Source organism: Triturus cristatus, chromosome 2_1 (genome assembly GCF_964204655.1).
Source record: "Triturus cristatus chromosome 2_1, aTriCri1.1, whole genome shotgun sequence".
Classification (NCBI taxonomy): Eukaryota; Metazoa; Chordata; class Amphibia; order Caudata; family Salamandridae; genus Triturus; species Triturus cristatus.
In genome coordinates, this window is record NC_140581.1 from 365,182,878 (window position 1) to 365,201,690 (window position 18,813).

Below are 18,813 nucleotides of genomic sequence, written 5' to 3' on the forward strand. Positions count from 1 at the left end.
GCTATACATTGATACATCCACATTCACACACCAATACAGCTACTCACACACCCACCCATGCACTGTTAAAGCCACACACAGACTGACAGATACATGCACAGAGCAATATAGTCATTGACACACAAAAGCACTCACTGATACAGCCACTGGCAGAACCAGGCTCACACTGATACAACCACTGACACCCAGGGACACACCGATACAGCCACTGACATCCGCAGACACACACTGATACAACTACTGAAACACCCAGCCTCACTCTGATAAAGCAACTGACACACTCAGGTACATTCTGATACAGCCAATAACACATCCAGTCACATATTGATACAACCAAACACTGATACAGTTTCACAAACACCCATACTGATACAGCCACTGACACATCCAGTCATGCACTAATACAGACGCTACACACCAAGTCACACGTTTTACCGGACACATCCAAGCACACACCAATATAGACTGACACACCCAGGCACATATCGATACAGCCACACACTCAATAACAAATCCACTCACACATAGACAGAGCCACTTGCACACCTAGGCACACACTGATACATACTGATACAACTACTGACACACCCAGCCACACTCCGATACAGAGACTGATAGATTAATGCACACACCGATACAACCACTGACAAACCCAGTCACACATCGATATAGCCACAGACACACCCAGTCTCAAAACTATACAGTCTCTGACACATTAAAAACAGTCAGCTCTTTGCTTAACCAGATGGTGGTTCTACAAATAATTGTTTTTCGTTTGAACAAAAATTAAACAGGGTAGTAAAAGGGTAAGGATAGGGAATTGCAAAGAAGCAACTTGCTTCAGTGCCTCAAAAAACATTATGTAATAACTGGAAGCAAAACAAACTACCGGCGATTCTTCTTCTCTGTATCAAAGAATGCACTCACAGAAGGCAATCATGTGGCATTTCACACAGTAAGTAACCATTTCACTCAATTCTTCGCAGGCAGCTGGTATTGTAATGACTGTAGCTGATGAAGGTTCTCCCAAGGGTGCTGTAAAGGTGGACTGCCCTGCTGCCCCTCCTTTATCCCTCGTCATCCAGTTGTAAACCCCTTCATGAACTGTTTTTAAGTGCTTCCATATAAAACTTGTCCCATGTGAGTACATCCTGGCAGTGCTGCTGAATAACTGCTTCCCATAAGCACTTCACTGCACAGATTTAGATCTAACCTTATTTTACCCTGAAGGTATTGTAAAATACTTCCACACTTCACTTTGTTTTCTTGGAGCTGGTGTATCTTCCTCCTTATCCTCAACAAATTCTGGATGTTCATCCAGGATAGAAGATGAAGCTCCAACCATTCTATGAAAGCAAAGCACCACAACTGCTTTTGGGTGTTGTTTTACATGTACATAGGTGGGGTCCTAATGTAACCAATCAAAAGGCATGGTTGGGGTGCGTCATTGGGGTGAATTTGCTAATCCGGTCCGTAGATTCGTGTCGTAACCTGAATAACTTATTTGAAAAACAGATAAAGTGGGCCATATATATACACTAATGTGTTTACACTGATGTCATTAATGAAAATAGAGGGAGGTACATATGTGAAATATTCTTTCAAATTTTCCATGACTCTGCGTATCCGCCATTGCGGGTTCATTCTGTTCACATGATCAGAATAAGAAACTATACAGTACTTGTGATCCCGTTTACGTTTTTGGACCAGCAGAGGAACCCCGGAACCAAAAAGTAATTAAAAAAATATAAAACTTGTATATTTACATTTACATAAACAATATATATTTTACAATAAGTATGTATGTCATTATTACCTTTTAAAACATATTTATAGTATATATATTTTTTTAATGTCGACAGTTAAAACATTTTTTGTATTAAAAATCAAAATAAATTGTAGGATACTTAGTATTAAAAATAAACCCTAGTAATTAACTTAAAAAACAAAACAATACAGAGACATAATACTTTAGAAATAAAATTTGAAAAACTTTTGAAATTCACCCCCCCCCCCCCCAAAAAAAAAAAAAAAAAAAAGGTTACCGGCACGTTATAGTTAGGAAATAGAACTAACAAAAACCAACAGAAATTCACTGAAAAACGCAAAGATTACAGGGGCGTTTTAATTAGGCTCACATTTCACACGTACATATCCATAGAAATTCATCAGTTATAATTACCTGAGCTAACTATAACTAATGCCTACGCAATGCACTGCTTATGACCTCACATATTACATAAAAATGCAGTGTTTATAAATGAATACCTCCACTGGGGCTATCTGGTCACGCTTGACTGGGACAAATCCAAAAGGTCAGTCCGTCCGGGATGGAGGGCAGGCTGGACACAGGAGACAAGCAGACCCGCTAAAAGTCCCTTAGATATGTCAAAGATCGTAGACGTTGCATTGAGCAAAAGAGGGTATGCATCGCTCTTGAAGGTTACAAAGTCGGGGAAACGCCATTAATGTCAAGAAGTAATGTGTATCGATGTTGAACCGCTGGGCAGCGTCAGGTACAGTGCGTCGCAGACGTGAGTGATGCAGTGTCCAGGGGCCTGTGCAGCAGCAGTGATGTGGAGGCGCTGCTTCAGCAAAGGCAGGGCTTCATTGTAAGTCGTAGTCATTGCGTTACGCAGTCTGCGAGTGGTGTACACGGCCTAGGTGCAGGCAGGGGCGATGTGTCGGGATCGCAGGTAAGTGCGCCAGTTCCGATCGGCGCTTAGCGGTCGATGCATTGGTTCCTTCAGTTGCAGCACCAAACATTCACTTCCAAGGGTCCAGGACATGATCAGTGACATCACTAATGACATCATCCAAAAAAACACACACACCTACTCACACACCCATACAAGCACTCATACACCGATCCAGTCACCCACACAACCACTTACATACACATTCACATCCATACAACCACTCATGCCCACTGACTCACCCATACAGCCACTCAAACAGCTATCCTGGTTGATGAGGGGTGAAAGCCCTAAACCGGTCCTAGGATGCTTGTTTCTGGTCCAGGGAGGGCATGGTTTGGCAGTTCGGGCTGAACTGTTCCCATGAGGCACAGGGTCAAGACTGATTTGCATATGGCCAGGTCTAAACTGGGGTGGCATGGTGAGCAAAAGAATGATGGATTCAACCCAGATCTCTTGACTAGGGGTGAATGTTTTGATTTGTTCTGCATTCCGTCCATCAATTGTGTGTCTTTTGTGTCATTCAAAGGCATGGAGTATTGCTCTAAGTTGACGAAGAAATTGTTGAACAGGGAAATGCCTAGAAGTTATGTATAACATGATAGAATATCTGCCATGGGATGCTACAACCTGTGGGATTCCCGTCACTGTTTACATGGGATTGTCTGTGGCCACATAGTTATAGCTAGGTGGGGAGGGGAAATTACTACCTCCATTGCTGGAACAGTTTATTTTCCCACGTCCCTGCCCCTACACTGTGATCTCTGCCAGTGCCATGGGCTCTTCTGTAGTTGTTTCGAGCACTGCCTGCAGTAAAAGGCGTTGTATGGAACTTCAGAATCTTATGACAACCTTGGTCCACCCTTACAGTATTTTTGTTTTTATTTAATGACTCTACTTAATACGTTTTAGTAATAAACGATGGACTATCGTCTCACTCTAAATTGTAAATGTGACTACGGTACCACCACACTGTTACCCTTCTGCTCAGGTTATCTAACATAAAGGTCAATATCCCCGCACAAATATATATATCTTATGTTGCCACTGAGTCTAGATTGAAACCACAGTCAACCAATTTGCACTATAAGAGTACATTCTCAATTAGTTTTGGTGGCAATCACTGGAGGCTGAAAATCAGACAGAGGTAAGCTAGCTCAGCCACTCAATCATGGTTAAAATACATCATTTCTTTGCACCCTGTACTATAACAGTAAATTGGAGTGGAGTATGTTTTCAGTGTACGCAATGTAAGCATCTGTTCCATTTCAGACCTGTAGTAGAAGTGAGGGCTATTTCTCACACAAATTCCCTTCATAAGAAGCTAACTGGTCTACCATTTAAATATTAAAAGTCTGCAGCGCTGCCTTACAGATTTCTCTTGTTGTCTTAGAACACACATTTTGCATTGGCTGCTTTAAGACAGGCCATCTGTGACTCTCTAACAGCTATACTCCACTTTAATTTCATACTTCACACAGTTTACAAACAATCTTGGAGATAAACTGATCTATTCAAATTTTCCAACAAATCATTACATAATGCAAATCAGGTGCTGCGTGCCTCTGTGAAAAATACATGTTCCTAATTATGGGTAGAAGTTTAATATGAACATAAGATGGTTGAACCACGACAGGTTAACAGTGCATGAGGGACAAGGGCTGATCATCTGCTCATAATAATTCTGACGAGTGACTATTGTTCTGGCTTTGTAACAGAGACTTCCTGTGTGGAGTACACAGTGACAAAATGAGACGGTGAGCAAGAAAACATACCTCCTTAAGTCTCCTGTGATTGGTGTGTATTTACAAACCAGTTGTAACTAGGTACACTGAAATGAACCAATAAATAACAAAACCTTTACCTGGGGTAAACCTTGCCAAAGATTTGTCCTAGCAGCTGCACCCGTATCAGGTATCCCAGGAGCGGGTACACAGTCATCATTTGGAACAGCAGAAATATTCTGGCAACAAATGACAAGATGTCGCTGCTGGGAAAATTATCTAAGAAATTCTAAAAGGAAGAAAGAACAGAGATGCCTTATCAGAACATACTTTCACCAGGTAAAGGAAAGCATTTTTATCACCTTGTTCATGAGATTTACAACTCGAGAATTCATTCATCTTCATAAACTCAATGCAAATGTTCAAAAATATTAGTTGTTCAACCTCACAGATGTCTTATAAGATATTTAAAGTAGAAATCAATGACATTCCTGAAATTAAATTGTAAATTCTAAACATTATTAAAGCAAATTATGCTTGAAAAGAATAAACAGTTTTTAGCTTATTAGAATTTGAAAAATAGAGACTGAGTGAAAGAGTAGCTATCAATGTGATTTGCAAAGTAGCAGAACACAGTACAAGTTTTGTGGTACAAAAACATCAAATATGCTTGTGGGTCCTTGTCCTGCAATCTACCTTTAACACGTCCTCTTCATCCTAACTACTGATATATCTTTGATAAACTCTTCCCTTTCATCAGGCATAGCTCCGAACCAACTGAAAAAAATAATTTATAGACGACTAATGCAGAGACTCAAGTCTCGGTCAATTATCATCCACTTTATTACTTTCTGTACTTAAGCAAAATCCTAGAAAAAGTAGTAGCAAATCAACTACGAGTCTGCATCAAATATAACAAGCTGCTTTATGAACCTAGCACTGCCCTAAACTGGATCAGCCCATTCCTTCGTGCAATAGTTTGGAAGGGTCCCTCAGAAAATTGATAATGCATTTCTTTGGGATCCTCAAGGCTCTGCTCTCTCCACTCTACTGTTTAATTGTTATATGCGGACCGTGTCTCTGCTTTTGAAGTGGTAACAGGAATGCTGTCAGATATATGCTGATGCCATACAAATCTACAGAGGGACACAACAATATCACCACCTGCCTAGCAAGAATACATTCACCAAAGGCAGTCCACTGACCTTCTAGTGGACTTGATCACTTCACGGCGCAGCCTTACCTGGTAGCTGCTTCTGCCCCTGGTCAGGAGTTCAAGGCCCTTCTCCTGCCTGCGACTCATCCCCTAGTGGTAGAGCGTCACTGCTCTGCTGCGGGGCTGCACCTCTGTCTCTCTTTTCTGCTTTCTGCCTTTATTCAGCATTTTCCCCTGCTTTTTGCCTTTTACTTTCTTTTGCCGCCCTCGCCCCTGCGATCCCCACTCCCTCCATTGACCCTTCCTGCTCCTGCATTTACTGCCTCCCAACTGTCCAGCCCCTCCCTCACCCCGAAGCACTACTTAATGGCTGCTGCTGCATGGTGAAGGTGCAGTCCACTGATTTTCTAGTGGACTTGCTCCCTTCACGGTGCAGTTCTACCTGGTAGCCCACAGAATCCAGAGAGACGATCACCCACGCACTCATCACCAGCAGACTTGACTACAGCAACCCACTCTATGCCTGTGTCAGCCAGAAATAGGCTGCTGGGACTTACTAGGTTGAATTGCCGGCGGTCGACCCTCTGCCAAATTTGAACGAGGCTCCCTCTACCCGGCAGCACCTAAGGAGCGGAGTCTTCAAAATCGTAATACTCCTCGGACTTTCGATAAATCCTTGAAGGTCTCTACACAACCGTGAGTTATGGTATACTGATACACCACAGGTTAGGGTAAGCCTTCGCGTGCTTATACCGCCGTGGTGTCCCTTTGGTCCTGACGAAAGCTTCACCAAATTATGTAATAGAAGCTGAAACATGTTGACCACTTGTTTTTTTCTAGGATGTATCTGGTCAATTTAATTCCAGTCAAAGACATCCTCTTCACTTGTTTTATTTGGAGCCTTTATTCCCGTTAATAAACATTTGTTGGAGGATAAAGGCCCCCTTCCTTTTAAATTCACTATCTCTGCACTTATCACACTTGAGTCAAGACGTTTCTAAATTCTCGCTCCGCTATAGAAAAGCATTGTAGCACACCAGAGATGCATTCGGCATCTCTGGTGGGGACCCTATGATGAAGCATGTCACCAACCCGGTTGGTGAGTGAGGGTTCTTTTACTACTTGACAGTGACTCTTTCCCACTTTTTTAAGGATACACTCTTTTGTTGTTTTGATTATATTCAGCCAGAAATAGCTCAGGAAACTACAGAACATCCAAAACGCCACAGCCAGACTGGTCCTCAACAAACCACACCACAGCCACATAACAAAACACCTCCGACAACGCCACTTGCTCCTAATCATCAAGAGATCACCTTCAAGGTCCTCACACATGCCTACAAAGCTATCCACGACGCAGGACCAGAATATCTGAACCACCGCCTCACATTCCACATTCCCGCCAGACAACTCGCCTCCGCCCAACTCGCCCTGGCCCGCATCACACAGATCCACAAGACCAGAACTGGAGGAAGATCCTTCTCCTACCTCGCAGCCAAGACCTAGAACACCCTGCCCCTCCACCTCAGGCAATCCGCGTCGTTGCGCTAATTCAGGAAGGACCTCAAGACCTGGCTCTTCGACTGTCCCTCCACACCCAGGCGGATCAGCAGCCCCGCCCCTCAGCAATTTGAGACCCTCACGTGTGAGTAGCCGCGCTATACAAACTCCTAATTGATTGATTGAAAGGAAAAGAGAACTCTTCCTGTGCCTAGATGGATAAAAATAAATTCTAATCTTCGGTGGTCACGATACTGCATGTTGTTCCAATGGCCTGCCACCCAAGCCTCTCACTAGTGAGAAAGCAAAAATCCAGGTATATCCTTTGAATTTAATCTCTCATCCTTCATTCAAATCAACAACTCGGTTAAATGCGTCATCGTGTTACTAACTTTGCTCTGTAAAATCCTCTCTCTTCTACAAACCTCAGACCTACTTTAATTTCTGTTGGGAAAGTCAGACTACTGTGATATGGTTTACCCAGGCCTACCAATGTTCTTGGTAGGCTAGGCAAACTTTAATGATTGCTAAGTGAAGTCACAAAAATGTGGCAAACTGACCATGCATAACCAGTTCTGAAAGATCTCCATTGAGCCCAAGTGTCATATGGCTTTATACTTTCCTAGTAAAAACTGTGCGTTTGTTGGACAACATAAACGTTGAGATGGTGCGGCTCAGATTCCCTGTATCCTTTCAGGAGATGTTGGCCTATAGTCCTGCTAGTTCACAGTGCACCATTTGCACCCCAAACCATACAGGGTAACAAATGTGCGTACAACCTCGGAACATGACAACCCTGACTCCCCAAGGAATCGTGGTAACAGATCTAGAACCTTTTCGTTCAGACTCTCATGCATACCCAAAGGAAATACACAACCGGCAGTTTCAATATTTATTGAAGCAGAGAGATTCTTGAGTAAAATACGAGCGCTGCAATTACCAATAGAATTAAACATATTACCGTAATTAGCAATACAAAAACAGAGTAGAGAATGAATATTTCCACTACTGTTCTAAAACAATAAATATATGCAGCCATATATGTAGTGTAGTGTAATATAGCATAATGTAGTGTGCTCCTACCCAACACTCCCTAAGCTAGTTTAGCCTAGGGTGGGTGATCTGCCACGAATACCTGCAGGGTGATCCAACTCCCCATTACCTGCGGGCAAGTGGCATCAGGCTGTCCATCTTAGTGTAGAGAGGGACATCCCTCGTGGAAGTAACAGTAATCAGCTGAGCTAGAATTCCAGCGTGCCGCAACCTCAAAGTGTCAGCAGAGTGCTCCTCTGATTTAAATGAGGAAGTGAATTTGTATATATCAAAAACAGGTCTTTGTCAGGCCACAGTTATTTATATTAGCTCGATTTTTGTTTACATTTGTTTATTGATTTTGTATTGTTGCAATTCACATCAGGTTGTTTATATTAGCTTGATAGCATGGTCATCTACAGGGCAACAATAAGCTGTGACTTTTGTGCAGTAAGCTTTATACACTGTACTAAATGTTCAAATAGCTTGCTTACGAAGCTGAAATGTAAGCAAATAGTTTCTGAGAATCCTATCCTGCACTGACACAAATGTATGTCAAAAGTCACTGGGTTGCAAAAAGAAAGCCACTTAAGAAACGGGAGCATAAATATGACGTTGTTTCTAGCTGGGCCACATGACACAGGTATATGCTAGGATCCAATCCAAAATCACTCTGCATCATGCACAAGGCCAACTGGAGCAAAGACCTATCTAATTTACAATGTTTGGCAGCACAAATCATCCCATCTAAGAACGTTTGCTCATCTTCATTTCACCTCACTTCTTCAAACACCAAAAACATGGAGGGCACTCCTTGCAAGTGCTAGGCCCAGAACTCTAGAATGTGCTTCAGCAGCAACCCTATCATCAGATTAAGAAAGCTATTAAAAAAAGCTAACTTTTTAAAGAAAGTCCTTCTCTCCATTTCTAAACTCTCACCACTCTCCCACCTTGTCAGAACCACAACGCTCCACTTTACCAAACCTACTCATACTCTACACCAGCAGACTGTCAAGACTCAAAACATTTCTTCTAGCCTCCTTTATACTGTGTGGTGAAGAAGAAATGTTTTCCCTTTGAAATTACCTGTGCCTTACATATCACCACTCTCACTCTTCTCTACTTTTCTTCTTGCCACACTTTTTGAAATAGTAACTCTTACATTAGAATACAATTTCTTTCACTGCTACAGTACCCTACACTTGACCTACATTCACCCTCACTGCTTGTTCGACCCACTAAGGCACCACCTTGGTACCAGGGATCTTACCTAAAAACAAAAAGAAGTGGTGACATATCTTTAACCCCGCTAGATTTCATAATGTTTGCCTACAACTTACTCTGTAGCAATGTTCTCCAAACTTTTCACTAAAGCAAACTGTAGACCTTCTCTTGTGAGCTGTATAATGATGTCTGCATGTGGTCCATGCCTGTGTTCTACAGGGACTCGGTTATCCCTCTTAATGTTAGCCAAATAACATACCATAGATCTCAATGTGCTTCTTAACAAGATACGCCAATTGATCGTATCCATGAAAGTCTATTAAGGCTACAAGTTTTTCTTTTTTTTTACGCATCTTTGACCACTAGGTTTCCACCCAACTGCCCTTCTGCACCATAATTTTGCATGGGTAAAGAAGCATAGCGTAAAGAGAAAGAAGGCGATTCTTTTCTGATTAGAGTGATTTTACTTCAAATTAACATCTCACAAAATCTTAGTTTTGTGCATTACACATATATAACATACATAAAATTGATTATTTACATAAACATAATGTAGACACAACATACACAATTCAACGTAACAACGTTACATTAATGAAACATATGATTACAACCTCATTAAAGTGTCTGTTTTTTAAAAAACATTTAAAGTTAATTCTTTTATTTAGGGACATGTTCGGACCCTCAAAATGAAAGCAGGGTTCAAAAGATACCCAATGGTCCTATTTGGTGGTCGGAGAATATTCGGTAGGTCATAGATGCTTCATTCCTCTAATCGCCTTCAGGTCAGTGTTACTTTATTTATATTTTTAAGTGACGAACTCCTGACCACTGCTTAGTGGACACCGATTTAGGATGAAGGTCTTCCTCAAGGCAGGAACCATGGGTAGGGGGGGACATGTTCCAAAGGGTGTCACATAAGAGGGCCTCACCTGCTTAAGGTTGTAACTTGGCTGTGCTGGGGGTATTCTTGCCCCAACACGCGTCTTGTTTAATAACGGGAAAAAATTAAAGGGACGCCTGCTGATTTTTAGAAATTCCTCTGTTTACGGTTAAAGGTAGAGTCATGTACATAGGCCATGTCCTTTTTAGAACAGCGGTCCGCTGGAACTAGTGTTAGCACAACACCAGATAGCTATCGCCTGGCTAAGTCGCAAACCCCCTCAAAAAGTGCAATGGGTACGAGATGTGAAGGAGTGGGCTACGGCGGAGGTGATTCGGATGAAACAGGTCAGGCATGAGGAAGAGCTGGAAGATGATCTGAGGGCGGGGAGGGCGATGATAGAAGATATTAACAGTGATGGAGGGGATAAGGAACCACTTGAGGAGGCTACTGGGATTGTACGATCGGGTAGTGTGCCGGGAGATAACTGAGGGATGGAGGAGAACATACATAGTTCATTTGTTGGATGGCACAGTGAAATGTACAACTAGCAGACACCCAGATTTTATATCATACAGAAGTATACCAGACAGGGGGATAAAGTTGTGGGTTGGGGGGGATGGCAGTTGCGGTAATTTGTTACAGAAATATTTTTGGATGTAATGGAGAACTGGACCAGGCACTTAAGTTTTCTAGAAAGGAGGATTGATACCATGGGGCCCACGTCATTGGGGTTAAAGTGTTCGTTATGGAACGAATACAAAGCAGTGGAACGTAATCAGTCCAGTTCTATGTGTGTCTACGATTATATGACATTTAGTGTATAACTCTCGAGATGTACATTTGTCTTGTCACAAATGTTTGAAATGTTAATAAAGATATATTTTTTAAAAAAACACAGCGGTCTGCTGTCAATTTAAATGTGGATTTAATCCAAGTACGGCTTAGAGTTCGCTGAGTTTAGCGGGCTTTGTGAGAAAGGTTTCCGCTTTCTTCCTGCTTGGTTGTGGGGCATAAGTTATAGTTAGCTCATGCAACTATACCTGCTGAATTTCACTGGTTTTGTATGAGCGGAATCTGAGCCTCCCTGTAACTTCCCTGTAACCTTTGTTTTTTTCAGAGACTATAACTACCTACTGGTGGTCGCCAGTAGGTAGTTATAGTTAGGACTAGGTTTCCATAGGAAAAGTGTTTTTGACTTGCTTGTATCATTAGCACAGTTTGACGAATCTTTATGAAATTTTCCCAAAAAAGTTCCCCGGTGAATCTTGTTGTGCATGGACAGTTTCAGGGAAATCTGTCAAGCGGGTGCTGTGCTAAAGAGGGCTTGGGGCTAAAAAAAAGTGCTCTAGACATGACTTCAGCCCGAACCACTGGACGGAATTGCACCGAATTTAGCAGAAATGTAGATTTTCGTTCATTGGTAAATCCATTCAATAGTTGTTGAGATATGTAAGGAAATCCAAATTTGTAGATCTGCGATCGTGGCTAATTCATAAATAAGTACGAGCTCATGCAGAGTCCTCAAAAAATGTGAAAACATACTCTGACCCCCAAGCAGGGCAAAAAAGCATTAAAAAAAATAGCTGTGTAATTGCGGCAATTACCATTTTTTTCCAAAAAGCACGGGCTCCCATGTTTACATTCAGAACAGTCCAGGGGGCATTTTGTAAAGAAACAAGAGGGGGCGAGCACTGGGCCCCCACCTCCTGAGTCTCTTTGAGTCCCGGAGACCACCACCTCCCCAGGGCTTTATTTATATTAATGGATTGGGGCCACGCAAACCCCCCTCCTGAGCGGTTACAAGACCCAGGCACCACCACCTCCATAGTGCAGGGACCACCACCTCCCCAGGGCTTCTTCAACAGTATTGCGGGGGGGCAACTTGAACCCCCGTGCACTGGGGACCACCACCTCCTGGAGCCATATATGGTCCTGAGGACCGCCACATCTGAGGGCCGCCACCTCTCAGGGCCACCACCTCTCAGAGCCAGCTCCTGTTATGTCTCGGGGTGCCCACCCCCAGGACATAGCGGTTTGCTTTTGCTTGGCGGGAACTTACAGCTCCCACCAAGAAAAAGCAAACACTCCACTTCCACGTTTTTGATATTTATAAAGGTTTTTATTAGTCGTCCAATCTTGGAGTAATAATTCTAGATTTTAAGAGTTCTTTAAAAATATCAGTAGTACGACTAAGCATACCCTTTAACATTGGTAGATATTGGGTTGATTTTTGTGTGGAAGAAAGACTTTAAAATAAAAAGACATCCTCTATTTCCTCAGTATTCAAAGGTGCCTTATGAAAATGTGCTGCTCTATTTATAAAGTCATAATATGTAGTGGTATCATCTGGTGGAGAGGTTTTAAAGGGATAAAGGTCTGGATCCGTGTCTTCAGGCGGAGCTGTGTCAAATGTATCCCAGTCATCTTGTGGGGGTAGTGTGTGTTGATCATCATCATCACCCCCATCCCCCGTAAAAGAGTATATATCCTCATGGTCTGGAGACTATTGAGGTGAAGGTGTATGCTGTATTGGAGGAGGAAAAATCCTAAGGGGACTGGTGGCTTTATCCTTCTTTTTTCTTTTCTTTGCAGGAATTACATGTTCTTGAGGCGGTCTAGTAAGTATTCTTCCAGTATCTGGATGAATTACTAGATGTTTTTGTTTATTGACCAATTGCTGTTGCATATTTTCAAAAACTAGTTGAATCTCCTTTGAAGAATGGTCAACTGTACATTTTTAAGACTCTAATTTGTCTCTTGTATGCCTGGGTGACAAGTGTTTCGGATCTGAGGCTTTAGATTGAGAGCTAAAGTCCGAACATTTTTTTGGGGATCTGAAGGTTTTGGTACCGAAGATGTGGATGCGTCTGCTTTGAATGTTTTCGGCTCTGCAGATTTTTTTGATTCGGAGGTGGACTGTTTATAGTCTTTGACTGTCTTTTCGGAGCTGAGCCAAGGCCAGAATTTCCGGGATCAGTCCTTCAGTGCCGACCCTGGCCCGAAGGCAGTAGAGGCCCAACATCAGACTTTTGTACTGTGGGTGTAACTTTTGGGACAGTTTATTCACGGTTTGTTGCCCAGGTGTAAGGGTTGCTGCATCGGAGTCGGAGCTTTGTTCTTGAGAGAAAGTACCCTCATCTGCAGGCGACAGATGTGCCTTCATTTCCGTTGCCGGTTCCTCCGAACCAAAACTGTCCGGTGTATCATCAATGCTGCGTCGGAACATTTGCATTCTTCTTGCTTTACGGTCTCGAAGATCTTCTTTGACCTGAAGGATTTAGAGGTCTCACAGTTCTGCTCTTGGTGATCCAGTGAGAGGCTGGAATTACACACTTTGTGTAATGACAGGAAGGGAAACATTTGAAAGGTGTCCATTCCATACCCTTTAGTAGTTTCTGTATAAGAAAAAACGTTGAAGAGAATTTCCGCCCGAAGGACAAAGGCTGGAGTGGAATTGAATCTTTTTTAGACGATTTTAGATGTATAATATAATGAATCTCGATCGATAACAATGCCAACAGTGCTAGACAAGGTTCCTATTTTTTTAATAACATTTTATTAAGCGTTTATATCACTATCATTACATTTCATTTCAAAAGTGTGGAGCGAATCTGCTGACGTAAGTTCCGTAGGATTGTTCGCTTCGAATATCATCCCGACTGTTCAGTAAATGTACAAACAATAGAATGATAACATCCAACTTCCTCTCCCTCCCACCCGCAAGCTCTCCGTAGCAACGCTGATGTGTCTGTATATAACATGTAGGCCTACATGAATCCCCCAACTATTGTGCTGTGTACAAGGTTAGATAATAGACAAGGATCCTATTGAGGGTGTCGACTGGAGCAGAGGAACACACGACTAATTGAGTCGATGACCATACGCAATGCAAGCAAGAGGAGGAGTCACTCCAACTTGTGACTCGAAGAACTTCTTCCAAGAACAACTTGCACACTTCCAAGCCCAATACTAGATGGCAGACATATGCCGGGCATGTGTATCTTCAGCTACACGTGCAATCAAATATATATATATATATATATATATATATATATATATATATATATGCCGTTTGATGAATTGTCATAACATTTTCAAAACTAGTTGCCAGTCACTTCAGCTGTCATCTGTAAAGTTCAAGGGTGATCTGTTAAGCGGGGAACAAGAAAAAGGGGGGGGGGTCTAGAAACACGTTTTTTGCCCATGCAATTTCCAACAGGGATTTTGGACATGACTACAGCCTGAACCAATTTGGCAGTAAGCTAGAATTGGTCCAGAAAGAGTGCTTTTTGTAATTTGGTGTAAATTTGTTCAGTAATTTTAGAGTTATTAAAGTAAAAAGATGTATGTATATCTAGAGACGTTGCTCTGCCACAGATCCTCTGCTGATCCGGGCAGATTTGAGGATCCACCTGCTAACAGCAATGCATGACTGGCTGGCGGCAACCTTAGAGGAAAGTTGCGGCCACCATTTTGTTTATCGCGACTCGGTTCCCAGCATGGAAAATATTATTTAAAAGTAATAGAAGAGGTCAATGTAGGGGTATCCTGACTCCATGGGACTGATGGAGGGGTCTGTGAGGGAATCCTCATGGGCAAGCAATTGTCCCAAAACGTTTTCTTTTTGCATCCAAAGATCCGTGGATCCACCTGGGTCTTCGTGAATCCTCATTGATTTTGGTGGATCTACAGATCCAGGCCCCAATAAAAAAAAAAAACACATACATCTACTCACAGACCCACACACCTACTTACAAACTCACTGACACAACTACTAACACACTCACGCCGCCACTGACACACCCACTGAGACCCACAAAAACACTCACACCCCCTCACAGACCCACACAACCACTTACTAACTCATACTACCACACACCCACAGCTAGTCACACAACCACTCACACATCCACTCCCATACAGCCACTCACACACACCATCAGAGTCAAACTCACTCACACACCCACACAACCACTCTCACACCCAGGTTACAGGGACGTTATAGTCAGGTTCAGATTTTACACACACCAAACCATATAAATTCAGCAGTTATAGTAAATATTACTCACACCCTCGCCATGCACTGCTAATCATCCCACATATCACATCACTAATGACATCTTCTATGACATCATTGACAATATCACTGCAACATTTGCAGTGACATTATTGAAGAGAAAACGTGTATAGGGCAGGGCATGAGATATAGTTACCTTAGGGAATGAGATATAGTGACTTGAGATAACTATACTTGCTGAATTTCTATGATTTTGTGTGTGTAAAATCTGAACCTAACTATACGTTCCAGAATTCTGTTTTTTTGATCAGTGAATATATATATATATATATTTATTTATTTAACCTCTGCTGTGCGTGGGACGGCCGTCAGGGTGGGCGTGTGAGTCGGACGGCTGGGGACGTCCATTTCGCGCATGCATAGAATTCGCTCGCACAGCGTGGAAATGTGCGCCGCAGCGAATCGGATATATAAAGGACCTAAAAAACATACAGCAGATTAATGAAACTGGAATGCTATCATTAATCCCACCCTTATAAGAAAAGAAAGAATATGCATACTTTTCAATTTAAGAAACCGGTTAATCTACTGTTTAACTAGTACAGAATAATTTATATTAAGTCAATGTTATATGTTGTGCCCTTTCCTGGTTTCTACTTTCACTTCAGTATTGCAGTGCTGAACCTGGAACTATTCTATTTTATTTTGTCTCACCAATAATATTTAATTGTATTATTTGCTGAGGGAAAGAGGCAATTTAAAGGGATATGGAGTCTATAGTTTATGAGTTACCTGTTCAATACAGTCCTTGGACAAGGGGGCAGGAAAAGCAGCAAATATCATGATACCAACGTATGTATATGTTAATCCCACTAGGATATACGCAACAGAAAGATCTCGGACCTGCAGATACATAAAAAAAAGTGATTTAGTTAGTGAAATTCGAATCATACGGAGTTCAAGCGCAAAACAGTGCCTTCTTTAAAGGGCATACTGGAGTACTTTGGCAACAAGGGGATAATTTATAAAAATATTTAACAGTTACTTACGACTCTTTTTATGTATCTATACTTTCAGATAAGCAGAATAAACCAATCAATTAATGTTATACTGAAAATAAAATGGAACAATAGACATACAAAAGCAAAGGTGTTTAATTAATAAACTGCAGGGTTTGTCATATGTTCTGGGCAGGCACATTGTCTTTTTTCCTTATGTCAGCATGAGCATGTTGCAGGCTGCTCTCTGCTTTGCGCACGTTACTATACAAATGTATTTTGCTTTATTCCACGCTGTACTTTCACACAGAACATGCCGTTTTTGCGTTCTATTCTTTCCTAGGTTTTAGTCTGAACACCATAAATGAGGTTAAACAACAATACCCCGTGTTATTCTGTTTTCTAGCACCTAGACAAAACACACATATGCAGCTGTTGTCTGGAAACACATACTCTTAAGTCATATAGGTATGCAGATTTGCAAATACACATTTTGGAGAGAGTTTTTCAAAGAAGAGAACAACTACACCTGATATGTAGAACTATCATCTATGCATGCTAAGGTACGGGGTCCGCTGCAAACACTCAAAGATCTTCTGATATATATTCACTTTCTTTCTGTAGAAGGGGAGGTGGGTTAGTCTACCCTGCCTAATAACATGACAGCTCTTTTTTATTATTTATGGATTACTTACTATGCTGACCATATTTGTGTTAAGCATTTTCTTACTTATTGTGACACGTATACTGCATACTAGATACAATAGTTAAAATAAACATTTTAAACTTTACTTGTGTCTCTATCAGATCTTATTGTGGACAAGTGTGAGAGTGAAAGGGTGTGTCCTGTCACTGCGATTCCTGAGAGAGTCTGAAGTGTTGTGTTCTGGGGTGTCTAATCACTTGTTTCTCTGTGAGTGAGTAGGAGGGCAAGTGGGACACTATAGCTAGTCAGTCCCGGGCTCATGGGTACTAAGGTGTTAGGATAACTCAGTCCCTGCCTACTAAGGTTCTATGGTGCCGAGCATAGTTCTGTGCCTTTGCAGAATCCCTGCAACAGGTTACGTGGGGCAACAAGCACATGACAATGGTGTACATTTTCTAGCATACACTAGTCATGAGTAACGTGACATCACCACAATCAATCAAGGTTCAACAATTTCTTTTGAAAATGTGTACTAATCTCGAAAGCTGTGTGTGAAAGGACAGAAGACAGGTTGAGATGAAAGAAAATACAGGTTTTAATGAACACATTGTACGTAACTGGAAGAAGTTTGTGAAGGCAAAAGTTAGACATTGGGTTGTATGGACTAAAGTCTGTCATTGTACAAACAGCCTAGTCAGTCTGTCATTACGATTTTTTCTAGCTGACCTCATTCACTTTCCAGCAGCGGTCATGCAACCTGAGAAACAAAAAGAATAGCTCCACATGGTTTTGTTTCTCGACCAACATCATACAAGGCGCCACAGAACTGGCTCACTTCAACAGGTATGCAGTCTTTACCCCACAGGAAATTACTACACACTTAAATATGACTCAGGCCTATTTTTAGTACTTTACCACACAGTAAAGTATCTTTTTAAATATCATAATTAACATAGTTAAAAAAGGGTGGTGGATTGAGGGTTATGGGGTGGGTAAAGGTTAGTAAGGCTTTAAAGAGATGCATAGCATTCAGGGGTGGGTATGGGGTAGAAATGGTGGGACCTGGACACCCAAAACATTTTTGTAGTTCATTTATTGTTCACTACTCCAAGGTAGGTGCGCACCATTTTAGATATCATACAAATTTTGGTAAACTTCAACCTCCCATCAAAATAAAAGATGACATTTTTGTATATTTGTTTCTTGAATTAAAATATTTTATAATATTTGGATTTGTTTGATGTATGCTTGTTTCTATATTTTTGTGTACTGTTTTGAGATTCAAATCATAGAAGCTGTTAGGCTGGGGTTCCTGGCTTCCAGTAGTGATTCAACAGGGGTCCACATAAGTCAAATGGTTAAGAATTAGGCTGTATATACCATCAGTACAAACAAAACATCTTAACATTGATTGAAATGGACTCCAGTGGTAGTTGGGAATGTAGATCAATCGATGGTACTTTGGGCTATATGATTTTGTTATGTTCAGGAGCGTACATTATCTGGTCTGAGGTATATGATAGATTTCATACTTTGCTTGACTGAACGGCTCTACACTATTAGGGGTGCTTCAAGTACCTTAAAAAACCTTTGGCTTGTCAGGAAATTTTATACCATACACTTGCCTTCCCAAATACTGACAAACAATTTGTGGGGCTATTGATCTTGATATGAGAAAGTTATGTATAGTAGAAGATAGTCGATAACTGCTTATGAAGTAATTTTTATTGCGTCATATCAATATGTAATCTATTTAATAGAATATCTTATGTTTTGTATATTTGCCGCATGGCCCTTTATGTGAGTGTACCTTTAGTGTACCTTTCGCTGGTCTACTAGTCTTATCACTTTTTTAATACTATTGAGAATACTGAATTTTTGTATTTGTAACTGAATGCACTGGTTTTCTTCAAGTTTAAATCAATACACTACTA

General features: G+C 41.5%; 1 protein-coding gene across 1 annotated transcript in view; it reads right to left on the reverse strand.

Annotated features, from left to right (window-relative positions):
* Positions 1-18,813, reverse strand: part of SLC38A9 (solute carrier family 38 member 9) — a 345,812-nt gene that overhangs the window by 74,007 nt on the left and 252,992 nt on the right. Inside the window, exons 12-13 of the mRNA XM_085631309.1 lie at positions 16,028-16,138; positions 4,561-4,709 (exon numbers count right to left, since the gene is read on the reverse strand). Of these exons, the coding sequence (XP_085487435.1) occupies positions 4,561-4,709; positions 16,028-16,138 (260 nt within the window). The remainder of the gene's footprint in view (positions 1-4,560; positions 4,710-16,027; positions 16,139-18,813) is intronic.